Source organism: Empidonax traillii, unplaced genomic scaffold (assembly GCF_003031625.1).
Source record: "Empidonax traillii isolate 1590-97213 ecotype Southwest subspecies unplaced genomic scaffold, ASM303162v1 scaffold20:size5563877, whole genome shotgun sequence".
NCBI classification, from domain to species: domain Eukaryota; kingdom Metazoa; phylum Chordata; class Aves; order Passeriformes; family Tyrannidae; genus Empidonax; species Empidonax traillii.
In genome coordinates this window covers 3,724,214-3,746,726 of record NW_020955213.1, presented here as the reverse complement: position 1 = coordinate 3,746,726, position 22,513 = coordinate 3,724,214, and the positions used below count along the sequence as shown (strand labels likewise).

Below are 22,513 nucleotides of genomic sequence, written 5' to 3'. Positions count from 1 at the left end.
CTAGTTCCTTATAACACAGCACAAACCCAGGGCATGAGAACTCTTTAAAGCCTCTTGCATTTTCCATTGTATGTTTTCCCACCCTATGGCTTGTCCAGGGATGGAAATGTAAAGAAAACTCAATGAGCAAATAAAGGTGCAGTTTCTGAAAGCACCACATCCAATTATCTTAACAAAGTGTGCTCTATTAGATTTATACTGAATTTAAAAAACACACCATTTATGAGAGTCTATTCCAATATTATGATCTCAGCAGGGAAGGGCTGGCTAATTTTAGCAGTTTTTATAAAGCCCGACTTTGTCAGCTCAGAAGACCTGCAAGGAACTCCTGTTCAAGGCAAACATTGTGGTTACCAGACATGTTTGGAGGATTTGACTATTACTTGAAAACAGGACAAGGTGAAAATGAGTAAGTCCTGTGTTTCTCAAATAATGTCTCAAAGAAATTGCTACTATCCACTGTAAATGGGTGTGGGTATTTTCTAGCCAGGCATGAACAACCTTTTTCCTAGCTATTTTTGGTCAGACAAGTATAAATAGACAATGTAGAACAACCAGTATCTTTAGATTGTCTCAAAGTTTTGCTGCACCAAGTGCTGCACAATTCTGATGGAAGTCTCTGGATGCTACTATAGGATTTTTCCATATTCTGAAAGGCTGAGAATAACTTCAGGTTTGTTTCAATCAGAAAAGAGCAAACCCAGCTGGCCATAATAGTTACAAGGTCAGATACTGAAAACCTCGGTCTAAGTGGCAAATAAGGAAAACAATCATGAGATTTCAGTCACCAAGACAAGATCTACCTCTATGAGACTACAGGGAAAGTACAGCTGAAGCATTTTATCAAGCTTCACAAATTTGTGCAACCAGAACATGCCAGAACTAGGGTAACATTAAATATTTTTCTTGCCTGAACTGGTAGGGTAGTAATACGTTCTGATAAGCCATTAGGCTTGAGGAAAACACTCGTTTTAGCTACCTAACCTAACTTACCCTGCTGCACTCCTGTGCATTATCCCTTTCACAGGTACCCTCCATACCTAATGTTTTATTTATTGAGATGTGACGTTAATTGCAATCAAAGTGCAATATGGCACGAGGAGACAAATTTAGATCCTGAGCTTTCACAAATATGAACATCTACAGGCACCTACATCAGGATTTAGGTTATGTTACAGCCACAAAAGTTGCATTAATACACCTGTAAGCTTGCACGATTCTTCAGACCTTTGTAAAAAGATGATATAAAGGTAAAACATTTCACTATTGTACACAAATGTGTTTACTAAGGTGCATTCTTTGACTATACACGTGCTTGCACATCACCTACCAGTATATTCAGAAAACACTATTGATCTTGCCAGATACCTGATGAAAATTTAGGAAAAGAAATTACTAGTACCTAAGCTTTAAGGTTAATTCAATGGGAAATTCCCATCTGAACTTCAAAATTTCAGATGTACAGGTACCCCAAGCTAAAATGACATGTGTCACGAAAACTGAAAACTGGCATTAACTTTAACCCGAGAACCACAAGGAAGCAGATCTTGCCATTTGTACCAATGATAAGGTTTTTAAAGACTAAAACACCTGATAATTGACAAATAACACTGCACTCCTAGGAAAACTATTAAGGGACTGTCCACATTTTTCAACTCACATTTCCAAGTCAGATTAACAAGCTGTAGCTAATGAGCAGCTAGGCTGCAGAACATACCAGTAACTTACATGGCAACAGCTGAGCTATGTTACAAATTAGTAAGTCAAGTAATTGAAATAAAGACCCTCTTCCCTTCTGCCTTTCAGCAGCAGGGGCATCTGGAAGAGCCTGAATGTAGCTGGCAAGCCCTGGGCTCCCTGGGACTGGGCCACTCCATCCCCATCAGCCACAAGGCTGCCTTTGCATCCTAAAGTGCGAGGAGACTGTCAAGCTGCAGAGTGTGTAGAACAGACTGTACAAAAATAAAATCTCTCATCTGAAATGCTTGCAATTGGAACTCCCTCACAATTAACATTTCTTCTTCCCTGTTTTAGTCAGAAACAACTTCTAACTATCAAGTATGTGATCTTGCTAAAGGGAAAACTCAACCTAACTACAAACCATCTGCTTACTCAAGATTGATTAAAAAACCAGAATAAGTTACAACAAAAAATGTTCTGTAACAGTTCAACTGGATGAACATATGATAAATCTGAAGTCAACCCATGGTCTCAGATGTAGTTTCTTCAAAATAAAAACTATGAAATTTAAAGATTTAACCAGATCTAGGTTACTGAACTAAGAAATACCAGTAAGTGTTGTAGGTAACCTGAATGCCTTTGCATTGAGGGTTTGCTTTGGTATTTAGTAACCAAAAGTCCACAAACACCTCCCCAAGCACCATGCACAGGAATTTTTCTTCCCCAAAAACATTACAAGTGTGAAATGTAAACAAGAGATCAGCAATAATCTTTCAGAATTTATCAATTTAGAATAGAATAGAAATGGAATGAACTCATACAGTGGTGAGGAGAGTACTGCAGCATTAAGCTGAGCCAATATTTGACAGAAACTTTTAAAAAAATAAAAAACCCTAACCAGAAGTTGACAGTTGTAAAGCACTGACAGAATAACTATATTATACTTCCCATATCTATACTGCTGTAAATAATAAAAAGACTATTTTCTTTCCCTACTCAATCCAAAACCTAAAAAAGCTTTTTCTTCCCACCACCTCACAGAAAACAAAACAAAGAGCGAACATAACACACGTCCACTCAAACCAAGGCTTAATTTCCCCATTTACTGCTGCTGAAATCACTGTTTAATTCCAAAATTTCACAGAACACTTTTTCAAGAAAATACACTTCCAAGCAAAAACACTTTCCAAGATTTACTTTGACCTTTTTGTACTTCAGGGCAAACAACTGGGCTTCTACAAGACAAAGCTGAAATGATGGATATTCAGGAGGATAATACTTAGGACTTAGCTCACCACAGAAGATAAAGGATTGTAAAAAAGACTGATCACGTCCGGATCTGCAGTACGATTTGTGCACAGCTCCAGGGGAACATTATTAGCTGAATTCAAAGTTATCTTGAGAAGAACCGTCTTGTTCTAACATACTGTGATTCAGGAAAATAAATTCTACTACTTCTTGGAGCTTTACTACTTAGAATAAAACAGAACTCCCACTGATTGAGCCCAGTAAAGAGAAACAAAGCTGGGACATGAGTGACAATTTGTATGTTTACTTGGGTATAAAGAACATACAGTAAACACAAAGCCACTATATCTGTCTTATATACTTTGGCAATTTAAACAGGAAAAAAACCCAAATCTGCAAAGAACACAAGTAAATAAATTCTGCAAATACTTTTATGTATAACTGAAAGATACAGCACAAGTGTGACACAGAGAAGTTTATCAGAGATCTGTCAAAAAAACCCACTAAACCTTAACGAGCCAGAAATGCTGAGGGGGACATCAAACAACAAAACCACTCACTCAAACCCCTCAAAATCAAACCACCCCATCCAACTGAAGCAAACAAAAAAAAAAAAATAAACCCAACAAAATCCCAAAGGCAAGCAAATAAATCCCCAGACATTTAATACAGTTCTATGATTAACACTTTTTAGCTTTTATTAAATAGTTTCAGGGTTTTTTAAAACCATCTAAAACATGTCTGCAGTGCAAAACATTTAAGCATTATTTAAGGTGATTGTACCTGGACAGTTTTGCAAGTTGAAAAGTCTTACTCAACAGTTTGGATCTCTGCAGGTTTACATTTTTGTTTGTTTGTTTTTAAATTATGCCTTAGATAACATTTCACACGGGTTACATAACTCTGCTAATGTCAGTTTTACTTTGTCTCAGGCTTACTAAGCTGCATAATTACCAACACATCTCTACATTGTGCAGGGTTTCTTTCCACGTCAGGAATGGGTTTATGAAGGTACTTTTTTCTTGCCCAGAAAGGCCACAAAATTGTGCTAGGGATTGTGGAGGGAGGAGAGAAAACTGAGGTCCAAAAGCAGTGGCAACAGCAAAAGTAATCCTTTATCAAGTCTGATCATTCCCCCCACAATTCTGTGCAAATTCCACCTCAAAGAGCAAGCAGCAAAAAGAGGTAAATTAAGTTAAAAGCTCTGTTCAAAGAAAATTAAAAACCTACTAAAAAAAGAAAGTCAGGTTGGTATGATAAATCTTCCTTAAGTTTAGATGATTTTCTTAGCAGCATTCTAGAAAGTCTTTGTGCAGTACTATACATTACCTTTAAATATGATCCATAGTATTTTGTTACATAAGGACTATCACACTGACTTAAAACAGTTATCTCTTGCTGTATATCTTCTATTTCATCTTCTGCTTCCTCAAGGTCTATGATTTTTATAGCAACCACTTGCTGTGTCCGATTATCAATTCCTTTAAAGACCTCACCAAAGGAGCCTTTCCCAATGCGTTCCAGTTTTGTGAATAGTTCTTCTGGGTCTGCTCTATGGTTCTAGAAAAAGCAAAAAAAAGAAGGTAAAAAAAAAGATGCATGAGTTACTTAATTTACTTCCAAGTTATTAACCCTCATTACTTCCCAAGAAACACATCATCCAGATTTATTATCACCAGAAGGGTCGCATCAGATAAATTTGTTTCCTGCACACTAACTTCTAATTCAGCTATTAGTTACAGAACATACATTATGCAACTCTGTCAAAGGTAAATGAGCCTCACCAGGGAGGGAGTCGGGTGCAAACCTCATTTCACTTCCTCACATAACAACCCTTTAAAACGAAAGAATGGAGCTGTTCTTAATACTAATCCTGTCTGTGCAGTAGACTGGGGAATGCAATTACTGGCACAGGAGCACTGACATCCTCACCCAGGCAGAAAAGGCCGGGCTCCTCACCTGGCCAACAGCCCAGGGCAGACACAGCTCCTGACACAGCTCCCTAACCCGTAACAGTGAGGGGCAGCTGGGAGAAGAAGGCACAACCTGGTGTTCATCGATTCTGAGATCAGGTAAGACGAGGTGTCTCCAGGGTAGTTAAAAGTGGTGACAGAAAGCTGAGAAGAAGAGACTGAGAGATGTTCAGTGAAGGAATAAGAAGGTTGGTGCAGAATGCAGAACTTGGGACACTGATTGGAACTGGCTGGTATCCCCAAACATGCCTTGAAGGGGAGCACAAACACCAGGCAGCACAGCACTGATGGGGACACACAGCGTGGGATCTCTGCTGGGCAACTACTCAAGATCAACACGCTGGGTATAATAAAAATATTTTAAATCTCAGGTCTACTCAAGTAGTCAGGAGGGAAACAAAAAGGAAGTAAATTCTCATTCCCTTTCAAGATAAAGCCTGCCATGTGGCTGCTTAGAGAACTTCGTGTATCCAAAAATCAGAGCAGTGACTTCTGAAGGACACAGATGACATGCTCCACAGTTTAAAAACACAGAACTTCAGTATGAAAGTTTACAGAAAAAGAGGTTTGAAGAGGTAAGACAGACATGCCAAGAGGACAGAACAGCCTATTCTTTGCAGAGCAACAGAATTAAACACATTACTGCTGTCAGAACTGGGGAACTTATTGCACAAATCAGCACGTGATGATGCAACAACTGCAAAAAAAGCCCTCTAATTCAATACTGAGTTTTGAAAATATGAGAGAGATGCTTTGCATTACATCTTCCCTGCACTCCAAAACTCAGAAGCTGCAGAAGAAGTGACTGTTTTGGTGAAAGCAGACAAATCCAACTGAAAGCACAGATTACCCTACATAACCAAATACTTGAGTATCGACGTGTAGCTCCAGAAAACAATTTTACACTGGTGTTCTTGCAAATTCATGAGAAAATCTTTACTGGGAAAAAAACCCTACTATTTTAACCTCGTTCAAAATGGACAGCCTCATTTTCTTACAACTGGGCCTTTATTGTCACTTCTTCCCTTCTACCAGAACCAGAATTTATTCCACAATATGGTGAAATGAATCAGAAAACAGATTTAGCTAGGAGTTAACCATATGATCTGTCAGGTTTATTTTCAGCTGAATCAGTTCAATGCTCATATACACCAAGCTGTCATTTCTGCTAGCACAAGAGGAGGGAACATGAAGTGGTACAGCAGATCCACACTGATCTGTGGAGTTAAGATTTTTAAATTTTGCAAACAGACAAGACACATCGCTGCTCCTGAGCAGCACATTAAAAGAAGATTGAGGAATTTCCCCTTTGCCTCTAATGAGTTCATTGCTATTCTGCTCCATTAAAAACAAACAAAAAAATTCTGAGAGTTTAGCAAAAAAATTTGTATTTTCTTCTGTTGATAAAGCCAGTGAAACACCTAAGAGATGAACAAATAACCAAAGTAAATGAAAAAAAAGAGAGGATGAGTGCTATTTGGTCTGAAAGCTGTGAGAACTAATACTATTACACTAGGAAAGGAAATGACTGAAGGCTTCAGGTGCTCATAAAGCCTTTAGTGAGAAAGATCCCAAAACACCAGTAAATCTTCAGACTGCCCAAAGATAACCATACTGCCATACATCACTGCACCAGCTCCTGCCACCATTTCATCATTACAACTAAAAAGCTTTTTTAAAAAAAAAAAAAAATCTCAATTTAAAGTCTATTTTCAGATGTGCTTCAAAAAATTATTGTAGGGACAGGTGTAGCAAAGGCAGCAGTGACTGCCACGCAGCCTTTCCCAGCTGGCAATTACGCTGCCAAACTGTCCTTCAGCCAGGAATCTACAGTGTTCCTGAAGTGCATTAGTTGTAACCAGGAAAAATTAACTGATAATTTTCCATTTACAATAAACAAAGACACACACCTCAAGAAACAACAGTTGAAAGGACTGGTAAAATTTTTCATTGACCCTAAAACACTCATCCTCACAAAAACTAGCTTCAATTTAAGACACACTTAGAACCTGAGATTTCAGGAGTCATTCATGCTTAACTAATCACTATTGTTGATTTGAGATTAGACCTGTTAAACACTTCCGGTCAGATAGCAATTTAATCAAAGACATACTCAGCTAATCCAGCCCTTCACAAATGTCTGATCAACTCAAAGGGCAACACTTGGATTTGCTTGGGGAGAAACCTTAAGCAGAATATTCTTTTGGGTTCCTGAGTGGAAAAGCACATCACTCCATCCTATACACCCACTTCATCGTCATCAACAGAACAAACCAGGCCTACAGACTCTCTCCCCTAAAGAACTTCAGGTGAATCAGAGCTTCGAAGGCTATTTTAACTTCCAACAATTCCTAATGCCATTAGCAGTGAGTGCTGGAGTGCAGGGAGAGATCAGTCATGGCTGGACTTCCACAGAACTCCATGTACATCCCTGGAAAGGAGAGGTGGAACAGAAGGACATCAGAGGAGAACAAATTGTGCGGCACTACTTGAGGAAACAGTCACATCTTTCTATTCTCAGAAAATCCTCTCACAGCAAGCAAAGTCAGCTTTACAGCTTCAATTACTCACCCAGGCTGACAAGGGACTGTCAGACACTTTAGGATAAGAACAAGTATTTCTGACCAACTATGGTTAATATTGAAATAATGTCCTTTGGAAAGAATTCAAACCTTACACACCATGTAACTTAAAACATGGCCTTAGAACAAAGACTGCATTTTGAAACAGATTTGCTGCTACCTTTCTTAATTTCCTTGTCTTTCAGCCTATTGTTCTACGGGAATGTTTTTCTACAACTAATTAAAACAAAACAAAACTTTAAAAGACTACTTTGTCAACAGAAGTATAGAAAAGGATTGAGATATATTTTATATAAATAAAAGTGTGTGTGATATATACCACTACATTTGTGCAACACAGCTGCCAGCTGAGCTTCTACTATGGTAGAAATTAAGATTTCTACACTATTAACAATCCTGAGCCAAATCACCAATTTCTTGCTCTTTCACAGATCTTTCATTGAATGGGGAAAAGGTTTAGAACCTTTGAAAGATGTCTGCATGAGTAACTGGTTTTCTTTTCTTTTAAATAAATATTGGTTTCCATGGGAAGTCATGTCTGTTGGGTGGCAGATGGTAACAACACAATAGGCAGCTTATGGATTCCATCATCACCTCTCCAAAGATAACACCTTTAACTGGACGAATCAGGCAGAGAATGCCTGCTCTTCCCCTCCCTAAGCCGGTTTCCACAGACAAAAGCAGCAACAAGTATGACAAGCACAGGCACATTCACATGCCAGCTCCAGTCTCGCCAACATGACTAACAGCACCAGCACGAGCGTGACAACACAAGCTCTACGCGCAGCCTCAAAGTCCACCATTTCACCAGCAGGACTGCACAGCCTGAGGTCTGGAGTGGATCTCTCCTCCTCTCTTATCCAGCCATGTGCCATTACTGTATGTGTTTACAGACATAGGTATGGACACATACAGACTCACACAATTCGGCTTGGCAGGGAGCTCAGGAGGTCATCCAGTCCAACCACCTGCTCAGAAGCCCCAAACAAAAACCACTATAGCAACATTTTTGTCAGCAAATTTTTTTTTCCCATAATTTTTGCCAGTTGTTGCATCAAGTGTTCTGCCAATCTGGTTTATATAAGCATTTTCCTTTGATTCTGATAAACACGTGTTTCTGTAGCAATGTCCTGGCTATGTTCTGCTTGCTGGCTCATCTTGCCACCTCTGACCCTTTCATGTACCAGTTCTCCAAATTCTACATTCTTTTTATGAAAAAAAGTTAAAACACACTGAATATCTAACTTCCAAGATCATACAGACACCTAAGGACACGCACCAAATTACATAGAAGAAATAGCATGTCAGGCTGCTTCAGGATCTGCCAGTGCAGGACAGCTCTTTTAGAGAAACAGGTCTTCTGAGAATGTTCAGTAATGATTTTCATTAAAGGCTACTAAATATAACTGAATGAAAAAACAAAGCTTCAAAGAATCTTGGACAGGGTCTGAACAAATGCCTAATTTTAACAAAATAAAACCCAGCATTCTCTAGGATTCCCAAAGCAAATAATGTAACAATCTCGTGAGATTTCTTCTAAGTAGTCTGTCAGTGTGAGAACATTTGCCCTCTTGTCTTAAGAGTATTTCTAAAACCTGACCTGGAAATGCTGTTACACTATCTGGACTTTCAACCATATCCCCGGATTGGAACAGAAGTTTCCTTGAACTTGTGGCAGTGCATAACTCACCTACATTGGGCGACATTACCCAAATACGCATTACATAAAGATACAATAATTATTCAAAACGTTTCATAAAAGGTTGGTAATATAGAGTGTTTACTCATGTTTTTGAAGTATGGCAGCCTAACAGGCACTGGCATATTTGGAAGCCATCAGAATTACCTGTGTTTAAAAGACTGTAATTTAAGCAATTGCTCACTCAAATAAAATCCTGATCTTCATAGTCAGGGAGCAGTCAGAGGGAAACTGATGTAAAGAGCTGTCTTACAGAAAGGGAGAGGAGAAGCAGGTTGTGCTATGGGTAAAACAGTTAAACCAAAATCAAAGCAAATCAAAAGAAATGTGCCACCAAATAAAAAATCACCCCAGTAATTAATCTGTTGAGCAGCCTCACAGTTACATTAGCATTCAAATGGCAGATCAGAAATGTGTGTCAACATTGCTGCTGACGCCATTCACAAGCATTCACCTACTCTCAGAGAATAAAGTACCTTTTAAAGTTTTCTTCTGTTCAGAACCCCCACACACAAAAAAAAATTAAGAGGGAGTAAGACTGGAAAACGTGATAGGCTATAGTACTTCTTAAGAGTAATGTCTTAATCAACACACATATTCTTTGCTGAATATCTTCCCATACCGTATCTGCATGTAGTTTCAGGTATTATATATATATTATATATATACACAGTAATTAGAAACCATGCATATTAAATGATATAACAATATATATTCACATACACTATATATATATTTCCATATTTTTTCTGCATAAGGAACATTTTACTTCTTTATAACAAAGCCATCGCAAGTAGTGATAGACTTTAATTCCTAGAGCTCCTCATCACCTCCCTCTGCCAATTTTAGTTTAAAATCCTATTACAATTGAAGTTATTCACAGAAACAGTGCCATAGGCATTTGTGTGTACACATAAAACTGTCAATAGTTTGAAGCTAATGAAGGCACAGGTGCAGATCCATTTGTTACTTACAAAGAACTGTCAAAAAATGAAGCTGCAGACATTCAAGACAAGAGTGGAACCTGCAAACATTTCTTTTTCTCCATCTTGAACACACACACTCTTGCTTCTCAGCTACTCTGGCACGGAACTAAACTCTGATGCTACCCCACAGTTCTGTTCAAGACTCAAATATCAGGACAGTAGATACTTGATAATATTTACTGAAACTGTGTGGTACATACCGAAGAGAAAATTACTTTAACAACAAAACAATTTGATTTTATCAGACTTTTACATTGTCTACAAGCTTTTTTACTCAGCAGGTAGTAAAAACTACATCTGAGTTTTGTTGCCCTTAAATGGGACCTGACCTCTGTTACACCCTGTATGGGATATCTCCCTTATCTGACAAGGCCAAGACTCATTGCCATTTTTAGTGAGAAACTGGAGAACTTCAATATAAAAGAGCAAAAATAGCAAGCAAAAACTCATGTGGCTTTGTTTTCATCAAGTCAGCCATAAGGCAAGCTGCCTGAAAATTCATATGACTATCAAAGCTCTAAAATCAGCATTCAAACCCACCCATTTTCAGATTTTTAAGGAAAGAATCACCTTCACATTCAAACCATCTCTGACCTGTGGCAGATGTGAGCTGTCAGTTGTACATTATGCTGAAAATGGAAACCCCTGAACTCACTTCCTCTATTCTTAGCTTTTCTTTCACTTTGGTAACACAACATAAAGCAGCTTAGGAAACAGCATAAATAAGTGCAAAAAAAAAAGCACTAACACCACATGTCCCAAAGATTAGCTCTTTGACACAGGCAATTAAATAACTTACACCAATTACTTGCAAAGAGTCCTCTGCACTGAGGAAAGGAAACAATGAGAAATTTCTCATGACAGTTTCTCTGTAACTGAATATCCTACATATCCTACACTTCAAATGGATTACCACTTACCTTCCATTCTATGTATCTATACCTTTTAACCACTTTGTATCTTTTTAAAAAAGTCCTCAAACCACTGCATACAGCTGCCTATTCCTCAGTCTGCTCACATCTCCAAGGAGCATGGCATATCAGAAAAGTCACAGGCATTAAGGGGGGCGGGAAAGCCACCACAAATTATGTGCATCTTTCCTATGATTTGAAAAAGACATGAGCAGCTGAACCTTCCCTAGCTAGAAGGATGGACATCCAGAAGTGGAGACAGAAATCAGTTCAAGAAATCAACAGGTTCTGGTTGCCCAAAGTGTTCAAACTCAGTTCTGCATTTGTTAGAGTTCAGCAAACTGACCTTTCACAACAAATTTAATCTCCTCTGTTGAACAGTGCAGGACAAGTGACTACTGAATGAATAACTAACCCACCTCAGTGAACTAACCTGAATTAGAACATAGAGGACTACTGCAATTTCTCATTCCTGAAAACTTGTAACCTCTCCATTTTAAGAACTGCTTTGAAAAACCCAATCTGCAGAGAGATTACAAAAGCCACATCTAATAGGAATATGGAAAAATAACCATTTATGGGCTGCAGCCTACTTTTAGCACTGTGCCTTTCCTTTCAGCACGCAGCCTGCTTATCAGTACACAAACAATTTTTTTTTTATTTTTGCCACACCCATTTAAAGGAACAACTATGTCAGAGCTCTGACAGCACCAAACTATATCATTATGGCATTTGAACCATTTTCCTAACATTTAAAGGTTCAACATCTACAGCTAAGTGGCAACTGCTATGTAAATTTGATCTCCCTCTTCACTCTATCTCTAAGAAGCCATTTTAGCATTTCTTCTGTGCAAGTTAGAACTTGATACACAGATTCTTCTCCTGTAAATAAGATTAAACTTATAGCATAAGTCAGCTAGAACAAAAATAACAACAAAATCCAGGTTCTTAACTTGCCAGTTCATAAACTAAAAAGCAATAACAAGACCTTAAGTATAACACACATGCATCTTTGCTAACTCTACCCCCACTGAAGAAGTCATTACTTATTTTCAGGCTAAACAAAATTTAAGCAATGCAGAAACACACTAGTTGAAAAACGATGGCTCCAAACCACAGTGTGGGTGTGTTAAAGAGCAGGCCACAAGTTTATTTACCACAGGTAAGTTTCCAGGCATAAGGACTGCCTGCAATGAAGCCCAAGTGGGACCCCAGTTAGAGGACATCACACCATTCCTTCAGTTTTGGGAGGGGCCATTTGGAGAAAGAAAGGTAAACACACCAGTCTACTGGAATCCTAGATTTCTGTCCTTTCCCCAAGGCCAGAGGACCACAAGCCTGAAAGCTGAACTCTCCTCTTCAACACTGGCACTTGATCATATCAATGATACTGGACCTGAAGCTACAAAAAGGACACAATGAAAAACCAGAAATATAACTCCAAAATGAGCTACAAAGAAAGCAAGAAACCTCCACTGCCAGAACCAACCTGCCCGTTTCAGGAAACTCCTTTTCCAATTACTTTGCAGCTCATTCATAGCAAGGCAAAGCATCTCATTACGTAAAAGGCGAGGGAAGGGGGAAGGGAGGAAAAGAAACACCCTGGAAAAAAAAAAAAAGAATCGGATTCTTCTTGCCAACTAGGCTAGAATAAAGCTGTGCAGGAATGTAAAAATGTTCTTGCTAAGACCGCCTGCCAGATGACACCTTCCTAGGTGAGAGATCAACATCTCGCTCCCCTCTCGCTCCCCTCATAATTCTCTGTATGTTTTTAATTGATTTACACCAGTAGAAATTCGATCTATTTTATTCAGTGTTTTACATTTAGGCTCACACTCATGGTCACTTCAAGCTGTACAGTGTTTTTATTATTCTGCATTCAGCTCCCAACACAGAAGCCTCCATTGAAACACAACTTGTCACTAGCAAAGCATAGGCACCCTCTGATCCTCCCCCAGTCAACATTATTCAAATATTCAGAACATATAACAGTAACCAGTTGAGAGGAAAGTCTGCAAAAGATTGGGGAGCAGGGGGAAACAGGAAAAAAAACCCCATTCTCAAGACTGAACACATGGTTCTTGACTTCTGGTTCATGAAAACAGTGAAGCCACTCTGGGCTCTCAGACTCCCCCCCCTTCCACAGTTCAAGTGTGAAACCTGCAGATTTCTGAACATTTCTCATTCCTTGTTTTCCTTCATCAATCCACACAAAATTCATGCAGAACCCCGAAAGATCCTGCCACGAAGCTTTTAAAGATGCACTGCCTCAATCAATACCATTCAAATCCAGATTTTAGCAACACAAAATTGGCTACTTCCAAGAATCAACCATGCAGTTCTTCAAAGTTTTCCCCATAAAGAAGAAATTTAGTTGAAGCCACGCTCTTTCCCAAGCTATGGACCCAGTCAATATAGCCCATCTCTGAAAAAGCATATGCATGAACTACAGGGGAGAATGAGTTCTGCAAGCTTCTGCCACCTTGTCAGTACCTGTATTAATAGTTTCTCTGATTGAGTTCCTTTTGCCAAATTTATTTGGCTAGTAATCGTCTGGCAGAAGAGATTTCAGCAAATATCACTAGGTGGGCACCCTTCCAATGAGATTTGAGTTCTTCAGAACTAAGGAGTGTGCTCAATGATCCTCATCTATCAGCAGAACAGACTCATCCCAGAAGAACTGTTCGAAGTTGAAATTTAAAGAACAAATGACAGTTCTTTAAATAGAGTAAAAACTGATGAAACAGTATTAGAAAGGAATTTGATTTTCAATTATTGTAAGAAAGAAACAGCAGGATTTAGAGCAGTGACTCCTGACATGACAGATACCTCAACAACTCCTTATTTTAAAAAGACAATATACACAAACAGTCACTAACCACTACATGACAAAAAACGAATTCTTACAGAGGCATTTCAAAACCAACTTTGTACTGTTCATCTTCACCTTATCCCCTCAAAATCCATTCCTGAACTCTTCTGTCAATTATTACATTCAGTCCCTAAAAATTAACAAGATAAAACAACAGCATCATACTACTTTTCAGAGTTCAAGACTCTTTCTAAATCTGAAGGCAATCAGTAAAGAGCAAACAAGTGGTACTTTTACTACCGGGTTTAAAATTCATCCTTTTTACTTTTAGAGATGAAACCTGAGGCACATACTCTTGTCTACCCTCACTGTGATGTTTCATAGTCTCATAGGACAAATACTCTTCCAGAGGCACATTCAGTCTTCCTGCTGTTTCTATACCCATGAAGTTTCTACACACAAGGAAACATTCCTCCCCTCAAAATAAACACTTAAATAAAAATTGTTTAATTTTAAACAAAAACATGCTATATATTACTGATCTATTACTTGCTATACATTCTCCTTTTGGAGGAAAAGAAGAAAAGCAGAACAAAACTTTCATCAGGACTTGTAAAGCTGAGACACTGGAGTCAAAAACAACAAGTGCAAATCTTTTTCAAAGTTAAAATCAATAGGAAACAAAAGGACTATAGAATAAAATAACAATTATATCCTTTTAAAAGTCAGAAGTCTGGTTTCAGATGTAATGTTTTTACCCTTGGGGGGATATTATTCTTGCTCAAAACTGACAGTGTATGATGGTACAGAATGGCAGAGATTGAGGTGAGAAGAAGTGAGTTTGGTTTATGTGCTTTCTCCAGCTTCAGCTGATTTGCCAGGCTAAAGCACTTAATGTGTCTATAAAAGTGTAAAATCTGCACAAAAAATACTAGTTCAAGACTGCTGTGGACTTTTCCTTCTAAGCCTGATAAAAACACCTGCTGAATTCCTGGTGATTATGCCTACACAGCTCCCCTGTATCAAACACTTTTCAGATCTCTATTTTCCTCCTTTGATAACACTAAGACAGTATAAGGATGACAGGGCCCTACTTTTCTTTGTCACCAGAGTAACTTACCACAATGCACAAGATGGAAGAACCAAGTTCACTCAACAAGCCCGAGCTGAGTTAGCAATCTACTGCTAGATATGATACAGCTTGTACATCCAGCACAACCAGGAACAACTGCAGTGTTGAATTCCACAAATATTTCAATGCATTCAATGTAAATGGTTCAAGCAGCAAAGAGGCATGTTCTCTACAAGTCTTAAAAGACAGTGCAGTCTGCCTGCATTGTGGCTCGAAGTACCAATCAGGGAATTGACACTGGACAAAATACCATAGTCCACACCAGCTTAACCATAAGAAATCTGTTTTCTAGGCACTGTGGAAGTCTCCTGGTGTGCTGCAAGTGCTAGACTTGCCCTTAAGTAAGACATGTCTCTAAACAGTAGAAGTTTAAAGCCTTTTCAAATTTAGTGTGGAAGCATCTGGATACAGCTCAGTTCCTAGGAATGGAATAAATTAACAGAACTTTGAATGGATCTTTCTCCAAAGGTTTAGGTTTCTCTAACGCCCATCCTCTAAACGTTTAAGTATTTGACAGTAACAGACTGGTTGGTCTTCACAGAATTCATATTCTTGTAACTACAATGTATAAGGTTTACTGGAATCTGACACACTTCCAGACTTGCTTTAGGTACCACACACAAACAGTCTATTTCTACACGTGCACTAATTTATGAGAATTTTTTTTTCTAGGTCTATGAAAAAGACCACTTACAAAATTAAATGCTACCTCTCCTTTAATCTTTCTATACCCATCCAACTATGCATTAACTGATCTGCCCCTGAGCATCCTGCAGGGAGGGACTCTCCAGCTGCCAGGCTCAGGCTGCTCAGTGAGCAGTGCCCTACAGCCACTCTGTTAACTGGCAGCACAGAGAGCAAAGCTCACCTTGACATCCAAGTTTGTATTTAATCAAGCAATCCCTCAATTGTGAATCAGAGTACACCGGCTGACAGGTCACATGCTTCTGGCTGCTCCACTTTTAGAGGAAGTTAGGCTCTTTATTGCAAGATAGTCTGAATGCCAACAAAAACAGATGGAGATCAGGTCTAAACAACCTTTCTGGCTGTGCTCAAGATTGCTGCCATACAGGATCAGGAGATATCAACAAAGCCATGAGAAAGGAAACAGCAAGTGTTTAGATGAGTAGGATAGCAGAGGTAATGAAAAAAAAAGCCCCAAACCACCTTCCTAAGACACAAATACGAACAAGAAATGCAAATGAGAACAATCAACAGTTCCATCAGTTAAGAAATCAGTATTTCAAAGAGTTGAAATTTTGCACAACAAACTAGAATAGGAAAAGGGAAAGTTTATACATTAAAAACTCTACCACGTAAAAAACACATTTATTTCTTGAGCAATGCTCCATCAAGTTTACAGAGCAGTTTAGAAAATTTAAATGCCGACGCATCAAAAAGCATCCTCACTGTCCACCTTAGAGAGGATAATTGTTACTCACTTGTAAGTGAACAGTTTCCGGCCTCTTTTATTTGTAAAGCAGTTTTTGGAGTACTGTGGGAGATGTTGCCAAGAACGTAAGTTCATCAGAAACACATCAATCTGAAAAGACTGACATGCTTTAAATGTTCTGATCACTTGAAACAAACAACCCTGTGAACTGTGCATCCTACCTGCTGGGCAAGAGAAAAGCAATTGTGTAAGACTACTAAAAAGGGGGCCAAGACTTTCACTCAGCTTTTTTCAGCACTTGGGCTGGCAAAAGACACAGGTGGGCTGTAACATCTCTCTCGCAAGCCATATCCAGAAATGTTCCATGGGAGTTCAATTGGATTATTTGAAGACAGTGTTGGTGAACAAGTTTCTCACTGTGAGATCTCTCAAAGCATTCCATTCTAAGAACTAGTTTGAATATTTTTATCCCAGGGAACAAAGTTACTGAGTAAAGGCTTCAACCTGACAAAGCTCACTGCAAACTCTGCTCACATAGCTCTATCGTCCCTTCCCTTTTCCCTCTCTCTTGGATCCTGTGTAAAACGCCACAATTTGGGGTATCATTCCCAGCTTCAGAGCACTCATTTTATACATACACTGAGCACTTTGATTTTACTGAATGGGTTTAGAAATTTGGCAGCTGGGTACGTTAACACTGTACAACTGGATCAAGTGGAGCCTTTCCAAAGGAATGAGGAAAATGAATGTGTTTAGGAAGTTGTTTGCACAGGCAAGAATTGTTAGGTATAAAATTTGGTTTTGTTAGGGACACAGGACAGGTTAAACAGAATGTAACCACTACATAAACAAAATGTTCTGTAACTACTCATAAGGGCAACAGATAATACTACCTCTGGGTCTGCCATTGCTGCCAGGGTTAGCAGGCAAAGTCAGGCTGAGTCCACCAAAATAACTCTATGTGACTTTCTGTAATTTTCCATGTTTAACTTTTTTTTTAAAGGGAACCTGACTCTTCATAAGTCAAAAAATCTTAAAAAAGTCAAAAAAAGCTTCTCTTATACTTTAGTGATAAACTATCTTAAGTCTTGTTTTTGGAGTACGGGAATTATATAACACATTTATTTCTGGATTTTTCTTTATACTTTTTTTTTATAACAAAATGCAAGATTACAAAATGTAAGATTACAATAAAATGCAAGATAACAAAATGTAAGATTACAATAAAACTGAAAACTTCAAACCTGTGATACATTCTCTGACAAATTCAGTTTCCAACTGTTATATTCAATAAAATGAATATAACAGACTACAAAACAAGGGATTAGACATTAAAGGCACCTTCCCACAGTGATAGTTTTAACATCACTATTAGATCTTCCATCACAGAAGAACTTATTTATTTCTTCTTCAATCAATCACCACACATTTGCTTTAACACTGGGCAGAAGAGGGGATGCTTTTATCATCACTGGATGATCCTGACTGAATAGCTCAGATAGGAAAAAAATAATGAAAACAAAGGAAGCAACTCTTCTCCCTCGGACTACCACACTCTTTCAGATCAGTTGCTGTGTTGGTTTTAGGCTTTTTTTAATTAAAACACTCTGTATTATGACTTTTCTAGAAGAAGGGCGAGCAGAATAATTTTGTACCAAATTCTATTTCTTTGTATCCTAAGACTTTTGGGACTTGTGTGATTGCCTTCATTAAAAAAAAAAGTCACCAAGGGAAAAAACAAAGTATTTTAATTTCATGCATATTTAAGAGTTTAAAAAATGCTTTTAACACACAGATATATGTTAAGGTGTCGGGATTACACTAATAACAATACTAGTGGATCTAAGCATACTATTAGATTAGGTTTATTGGTACAACAATGGAAACCAGAAACTTAAACAACTTGAAGGTCCTTTTGTGCTGACAGGACAGATATGGAAAATAGGATAGCAATACATTAAGCAGATGTACTGTAAGAAACTGACAAAACTAGAATGCTGAAATAGAAGATTCTCAAATACAAACACACTAAAAAAGCCATGGGATGTAAATGAAGCAGCTTAGGCTAAAGCCTTTAAATCTTTTATCATAAAATTCCTTTAGGATGTACCAATACAACAGTTACTCTGACACATGGAACAAGGGGACTGAGAAGATGTGGTTTGTGTCCTCATATAGAAACAGAAAGTCAGTGGATGACCAAAATTTAACCAATTTCAGAAAGCCCAGAAATTATTAGAAATAGGAAAGGTAAACTTAAGGCTTGGTATTTTAACTGGCCTAAATTATTATGTAAGTACTATTGATACATTAGGTCTATGATTTCTAAAATTAATAAAGATATCACACCAAGTGAAATTTTAACTTTCTGTTCTGAAACCTCCCGAACTCTTTACCATATCTGTCTCACACACACACAGATGTACCATAAAGGTTTATATGTTTTCTGGAGTGGAAAAACCTCCCATATTATACAGGCATGACTATCCCAGAAGTTAAGAGATAGCTCAAGACACTGATTGGGCTGCCAGCATCTGACAAGCAAACATCAGCACTGAAATGAGTTTGGTTCTCAGTTCCTTTACTTTTCATAAAGATCTCTCACTAAACTAGTATTGGATTGTCCAGTGGAGTAGAAATGAAGACTCAGAGATTCCACCCTTCCTATGAAAGTAATATAGAAACGTGTTTGTTTCCTAGGCAGGTACAACAACCATAGATAAATGGCACCAGGCCTCACTCCCAGGCGAGGAGAGGTGTAGGTTCCTGACAGATTATGCTCCCCTGCGGTCTGTCCCCACCAGACCCAGCAGTTACCACCTTTCCACGAATCCCAGGGTCCTCTGGGAAGCTGCGCTACAGGCCCAGCGCCAGGTCGGTGGGGAAGTCCTGCAGCAGGTCCGCCTGCCAGCGCGCCTGGTATGTCATTTACAGCGCACCCACACAACCCTGCGATTAACTTCATCTCGCCTTTAATCAGTTTTAGAGGCTCTTACGTGCTCCTGGATGCGGCGCGGCCACCCCTGAACAAAGGGGGCAGAGAGGGAGGGGGAATCCCTTGGCCCCCGCGGCGCTGCAGGTACGCGGCCCCGGGGGCCTCCCGTTACCTCGGAGCACCTCCTGCCTCCCTCGCTCGTTCCCTCCCTCCCTCCTCGAGCCGGCCCCGCTCCTCCCCAGGCCGATCGCGGCCTCCCCCCCGCCCCGCTCGGCTGAGCCCACCCGCGGCCCCCCGGCCCCGGCGGCGGCTCCGCCCGGTGCGGGCCGCGAGCGCCGCTTCCGGAGCCGGGCCCGCCGCCTCCATTTTGGGCCCGGCGCGGGGCTCACCTGCATGCCGGGCACTTGCACCGCCACGGGCGAGTGGGCCATGGCGGGCGCTGCTGCGGCGGCCGGGCGGGCGCCGCCGGCTGCTCCCCGATCTCGGCCTCCTGCTCCTGGGCGGCGGCGGTGGCGGCGGGGCCTGGAAGGACAAAGCGGCGGGGAGGCGGCGGCTTCAGCGCGGGCCGCGTTCTCCCTCCTTCCCTCCCCGCCCTGCCCGCCGGCCCCCGCCCGCCGCCGGCTCCTCACCTCGCGGCCGCGGGGCTGCGCTGCGCGAAGGGCGGGCGGGGGGGTCGCTAGCGCCGCTGTCCCCTGCCCGCCGGGCTCCCCGCGGCGGCCCTGCCCATGCCCCGCTGCCCGGTCGCGGCGCGGGGGCGGCTGCTCGGGGCACCCCCGGGGTGGCGGCTCTCGGCGCGGCCGGGGCTGGCTCAGAGCGCCATGTCGGGCTCGGCTGCAGGCGGCGGCTCCTGTGCGGCTGCTGCTTCCGTCTCGGCTCCGGCCTCGTGGGGCGGAGCCACGGCCGCCGCACGGGCCCCGCGTCACAGCGCCCGCCCCGTCGGGCGGGCACGGGCCGGGGCACGGGGGCACGGACGGAGGGAGGGACGGACGGAGGGGTAGGGGTTAACACTCAGCGTCAGCCCACCGGGGGTGGCGGGGGCCCGTGCTGTCAGAGAGTCACAGATTTAATTAGGTTGGAAAAGACCTCTGAGGTCATCGAGTCCAACCTTTGACCCAACACCCGCCGTGCCAGCTAAACCATGGCGCTGAGTGCCACATCCAGGACTTGCTCCCAGCCCCTCATTGTCCTTCCTGACTTGAGAGGGCCAGAACTGGACACTGGACTCGAGGTGAAGCCTCACCAGTGCTGAGTGCTGGAGCCCTCAGGTGCTGTCGTGGGGTCCTGCCTGCACAGGCACTGCACTGTTCCCCTGGCCCCAGTGTCCCTGACACCCCGTCTCCACCATGCCTGTGTTCCTGGCTCCTGCACCCCGGAGACACAGAGTGCAAATATCTGAGTGGGCGTTTCATGAGGTTTACTTGCTTTTTGTGACAAAAGAGGTGATGTCTTCTTGTCTCAGGGGTGCTCCAGGTGGCCGGCCATGGCAAAGGTGGCAAGGGCAAGTCTGGTTCCTCTGTGGAGGTTAAGCTTCCAGTTTGGCGTGGTTGGCTCTTCCGTGCCTCCCTAGGAGGGTTTCCACCCCTGGACGTCTCTCCCCAGTCTGCCCCAGCTGCTGCTGGGCTCTCTCAACACACACCTCTGTCCCTCACCACCACCTGCTTCCCTGGTGAGGTGGGCTGCCCCTCACACTCTACTGGGGCCTGGGGAGTGGAAAATAACAGTGTTTTTAGGTGACATTCATGAATGAGTCACCTATTCGTGTCTGTGATTCATGTTCCTCTACATGAAAGTTTTGCCAGTTACTTAAGCAAAGCTAAAAATGACATCTTTTATGACACTGGTCTTCCATACACCCCTCTGAGCTAGAATATAGAAATCACATGGGTCCATCACAAGTATACTCTTGGGTATATGAGGACTTCCCTCAAACTCACAGGTTTCTAGGTCTAAAAGCCAAGAAAAGGTAAGGTAAGCTGGAGATGTTACATTGCTGGCCATACCAGCACTGCCCTGTTCAGAGGGGTGGGTCTCTTCAGAAAGGATGTGACAGCAGGCAGTCTCCCTCCCTGAGGACTCAGAGGAATGTTGCACTGTGGCAAGGAACACAAAACACCTCTGTTTAAGGTAAGGTTGTGTTAAAACAGGCTGAAGCCAAGAATTTCAAAGTTAGGCAGTCTTTCCACCCTTAACTCACTGCGGTTTGAACTAAAAAACAAATTCACAGTGATGTTTGTTAAGGACAGGCTCGTGGCTCATGGTGGGATATTTTCTTTTCCAACTTACCAGTTTGTTAAGCCGTTACTGCTACTAAAATATTTACTTTCTTCTGCACCTTTAAAAAAAACCCAAACATGACTTTGAAAGCCTTCTTGTGTGATAGTTATACGTCTAAGTTACCAAGGAGCCTATAAGAAGTTCATTTTAATAAGTGGAATGTTTAAGGTAAGTATTTTCTGAAAGTTTATACCATATACTTAAATTCAAAAATGTTTTTGATTAATAAACCTCTGGGAAGCAAGGGGGATTTCTACTGACAAAAAGCTTTCTTAATTATGTACAGTGTCTCAGTAAATAAATGAATGAATACCATGACACTTCTGAACCCTGCCTGGTTCATTCTGCTCAAACATATTTAAATCACTTCTTTCACTTTTTAATCTTTTGAACATGACCCCTGAAAAAATCCTGGCAAATGAAACAGGATGATTTTTGTTTCACACTGCTGATGCATTACTGACTCCCTGTTCCTCTTCTGGTTCTGAGGCTCTGCTTTTCTCCTTCTATCCATCCATTACCTTGATTTTTCTCCCCAGATTCCCACTAACTGCTTATCTCAAATCTTGTCTTGATTTTATACTCTCCCTCACAGATTTCCTCTTGAGGCGCCAATTTACTTTGTATCAGAGTGTACTAATTACCAACCCATTCTTCCTCTTTTGTGGCCATACACTGAGACTTTTGGCCTTGTATGTGTTTTTGATTGCATGTAGCTTAATATAACATGAAAGGGACTGTAGCAGATTTATTGAAGAGAGTTCTCCTTTTGCTCTTGCAGGACAATTGCATGTGATGCATGTGATAAGGTACTCTCCACAGCAATTATATCCATAGCTATCTCCCACCCATGGCAGGTTGGCCAAGAGAACTGCAGTGACAAAGACA

The 22,513-nt window shown here is 41.0% G+C and overlaps 1 protein-coding gene across 2 annotated transcripts in view; it reads right to left on the bottom strand.

Annotated features, from left to right (window-relative positions):
- Positions 1-20,234, bottom strand: part of STK26 (serine/threonine kinase 26) — a 30,278-nt gene extending 10,044 nt beyond the window's left edge. For both annotated transcript variants that reach the window (XM_027899260.1, XM_027899269.1), the window contains exons 1-3: positions 19,981-20,234; positions 19,741-19,873; positions 4,258-4,488 (exon numbers count right to left, since the gene is read on the bottom strand). In XM_027899260.1, coding sequence (XP_027755061.1) covers positions 4,258-4,488; positions 19,741-19,782 — 273 coding nt within the window. In that variant the 5' untranslated portion in view covers positions 19,783-19,873; positions 19,981-20,234. The remainder of the gene's footprint in view (positions 1-4,257; positions 4,489-19,740; positions 19,874-19,980) is intronic.
- Positions 20,235-22,513: the final 2,279 nt, after the last annotated feature.